The following is a 3,126-nucleotide window of genomic DNA, read 5'->3' as shown; positions in this document are numbered from 1 at the left end:
GTCTAGGGTCGCCCGTGCGCTCCTGGTCGGCCCCTCAGCACCCTCCCTTCTAGGGCCCCGCGGACCGTCTCCCGGAGAAAGGTCCCCTGGCCGCGGGGGTGGGACCCCTTTAACACCATTTTCAGGGTCATCCCTGCCCCGCGTCCTTTTGGGGAGGGGAGCCCGAGAGAAGGGTGGTCCCCAGAGCGGCGCTGGCCCGTCTGCTTCGCGGGGCAGGCCGCACCTCGAGGGCTGCAGGGAGAGCCCCAGCCCTGGGTCGGGACAAGCCTCCCCGCCGGTGTGGTGCCCCGGGCGCCCCCCCCCCCAGCCCCACCCAGCTGCTCCGGTGTCTTTGCGGGCAGTGGAGGTGGGTTTTCAGGCCGCAGCCTTGAGCCCCCTTGGGAAGGCCTGGCGGGCGGGCTGGCCGGGCCCGGAGTGTGGGGCAGTGTCCCGGCTGTCCTCGTCATCGAGTGGCTCACCCGGCCCCGCGTGCCCGCAGCTCCTGACCTGCATCATGGACATGGCCGAGAAGACGCGGCGGTCGCTCACCGTGCTGCGCCGCTGCCAGGAGGCCGACCGCGAGGAGCTCAACCACTGGATCCGGCGCCACAGTGACGCCGCCCAGGACAGCAAGAAGGGCCCCGCGCCCGCCGCCCGGCCCCTCGGCAGCTCCGCGGGCGCTGAGGGCTCTCAGCTAGGTGTGCTCTGTGGGCGCGCGCGGGGCACCGGGGCCGAGGCCACCACTCGCCACGGCAGCGCCCTCACACGGCCCTGCAGTGAAATAGCACCCAACACCGTGTAACCTGGGAAAGAGGGGCTGCCTGCTACACAGACGCTGCCCTGACCCGCTGGGAGGCCCAGCTCTCGGCTCCGATAGGCCAGGGGCCCGGCGCTGGGAGGCCCCTGCATGATGACCGTGGAGACGCAGAGGGGCCAGGCTCGGCCCAGCTCCCAGCCGAATCCAAAGCCCATCGGCTCCCGAGGGTCTCCCTTCCTGACCTCACCCTGCTCCCCCCGCCCAGCGATAACAGGGTTTCCACCATGGGTACCTTGGGGCCCCAAGATCACACACCCTGCGCCCATGGCCCAGTCGGGTGGGCCCCGTCCTGTGTGTGATGCCGGCCTTCCTGTGTTTCAGATGTCCACCGGGAGTCTGTCCCTCGGACCCTGTCCAGCTACGTGCCCGAGGAGATCTGGAGAAAGGCTGGTGAGTGGGGGTGGCCCGGGGCCCCAGACCCTCTCGCCCTCCCCGTCTGCGTCTGCGTGGGGATCCCTGCGGGCGCGCCCAGGCCTGTTGACTCAGAATGTGGGCGTGGGCCCGGTCCCCGCCCTCCAGGGGACGGTCCTCTACACTACAGTAGAGGGCTGGCTTTGCAGGTTTCCCCCGCGACCATTCGCGCCCCTGGGGCTGTGGGCAGGGGAGACCCGTCTGGACCGGTCCAGGTGCCGACCAGCCGGGGGCGTCCTTTGCAGAGGAAGCAGTGAACGAGGTGAAGCGGCAGGCGATGTCAGAGCTGCAGAAAGCCGTGTCGGACGCCGAGCGCAAGGCCCACGAGCTCATCAGCATGGAGCGAGCCAAGATGGAGCGGGCCCTGGCCGAGGCGCGGCGGCAGGCCTCCGAGGACGCCCTCACCGTGGTCAACCAGCAGGAGGACTCCAGCGAGGTAGGGCCGCCCGCCCTCCCTGCCCCCCCACACACACACCCAGTCCAGGGCCAGAACCCCACTCTACCGCCTCCCGGTCACGTGCTTCCCAGCCATGTGACCTTGGGCTGCCCCGGGGCCCCTTGACCCCACACGGCCTGGTGAGGCAGGTCCTGTGGGTGTCCCCATTGTACAGATGTGGACACGGAGGGCTCCAGAGGGTAGATGGCTCACCCCAGGTCACTCCCCAAGAGGTGGTGGGGCCGTTATTTGAACCCAGGCTGGCAGACACCAAGGCTCCCTCTAAGCTGTGAGAGCAGAGGCAAGCAGTGGGGCGTGTGAGTCACCGTGTTGGTACCTGCGCGTCCACTGCATTCTCTCCTTGTCTGAGAAGGGCTTGGACGGCAGAGAGGTCAGGAGGAGGGAGAGGCTCTCTCCAGGGGTCCTGGGACTGTCCTCGGGGAGGGCACTTCTCCAAAGGCCCCTGGAGTCGTCTGTGCTGAGCTGGCCCCGAGGGGGTAAGGGGAGCAGGGACACAGAAGGACATCCTGTGGCGCTTCAGGCCGTGGACGTGCGTAGGGAGGACGGTGGGTGTCAGGGAAGCCCGCTAGCGGTACCGTCCGTCCGAGCAGTCCTTGAGGGAGTGAGCTGGCAGAAATCTGGGGAGCAGCAAGGGTGGGGCGGGGGGCACGCCTGCAGAGTGTGGCCAGCAGGAGGCTCTGGGGGCTAAATGGGCGCTTGGACCTTCCTCCCAGGGTGGTTTAGCTTCCCCGTCCCACAGCCTGGGCTGCTGCCTCCGGCCTTTCGCTGGAATCCCTGCCCACCTTCTGCTCATGTGGGCAGCTGGGGTCGTCGCTTGTTACAGAAAAAAGGGTCAGAGGCCCAGTGGTGGGGGAAGGACGGGACCTCAGCAGCTGTAGCTGTGCAGCCCACCTCTTTACTCTGCCGGGGCTGCCACATTCTGGTATCGGAGCCCTGGCGAGGCCAGAAGGGCTTCCTGGAAGAGAGGGAGGGGGCTGTGGCCCACCGTGAACCTGTCTGTGGTGGGCTGGAGTTGTGGGAGCCCGTCCCCCCAAAACGGCCCAGCTGAGGGGCCGTGTCTGCAGGGGGTCATCGCAAGCTGGGGCTTTTCTCTTGTTGCTCGGTGATGTCGTGGCTGGGTCTGAGCAGGTGTGTTTGGAGTGTGTGCTTCCCTGGTCCGCAGCCAGGAAGGGTACTCTGGGGACCCGGGGGGCCGGCCCGGGCCACCTCTGACCGTGCCCCCTCACATCCAGAGCTGCTGGAACTGCGGGCGCAAGGCCAGCGAGACGTGCAGCGGCTGCAACGCGGCCCGCTACTGCGGCTCCTTCTGCCAGCACAAGGACTGGGAGAAGCATCACCACGTGTGCGGCCAGAGCCTGCAGGGCCCCTCGGCCGCAGCGGTCGAGCCAGTGCCCGGACAGCCCGACGCCACCCCGGGCCTGGGCCCCTGCCTGCCCCCGGCCGCCGCCTGCCCCAGCGAGCC

At 68.7% G+C, this 3,126-nt stretch overlaps 1 protein-coding gene across 1 annotated transcript in view; it reads left to right on the top strand.

Moving 5' to 3' along the window:
* CBFA2T3 (CBFA2/RUNX1 partner transcriptional co-repressor 3) overlaps positions 1-3,126 on the top strand; it is a 77,850-nt gene that overhangs the window by 74,433 nt on the left and 291 nt on the right. The window contains exons 8-11 of the mRNA XM_024735744.1: positions 217-677; positions 1,118-1,186; positions 1,453-1,643; positions 2,897-3,119. Of these exons, the coding sequence (XP_024591512.1) occupies positions 217-677; positions 1,118-1,186; positions 1,453-1,643; positions 2,897-3,119 (944 nt within the window). The remainder of the gene's footprint in view (positions 1-216; positions 678-1,117; positions 1,187-1,452; positions 1,644-2,896; positions 3,120-3,126) is intronic.

Source organism: Neophocaena asiaeorientalis, unplaced genomic scaffold (genome assembly GCF_003031525.2).
Source record: "Neophocaena asiaeorientalis asiaeorientalis breed wild unplaced genomic scaffold, Neophocaena_asiaeorientalis_V1.1 scaffold40, whole genome shotgun sequence".
NCBI lineage: Eukaryota > Metazoa > Chordata > Mammalia > Artiodactyla > Phocoenidae > Neophocaena > Neophocaena asiaeorientalis.
The sequence above is the reverse complement of the archived record's forward strand: the minus strand, read 5'-3'. Positions and strand labels throughout refer to the sequence as shown.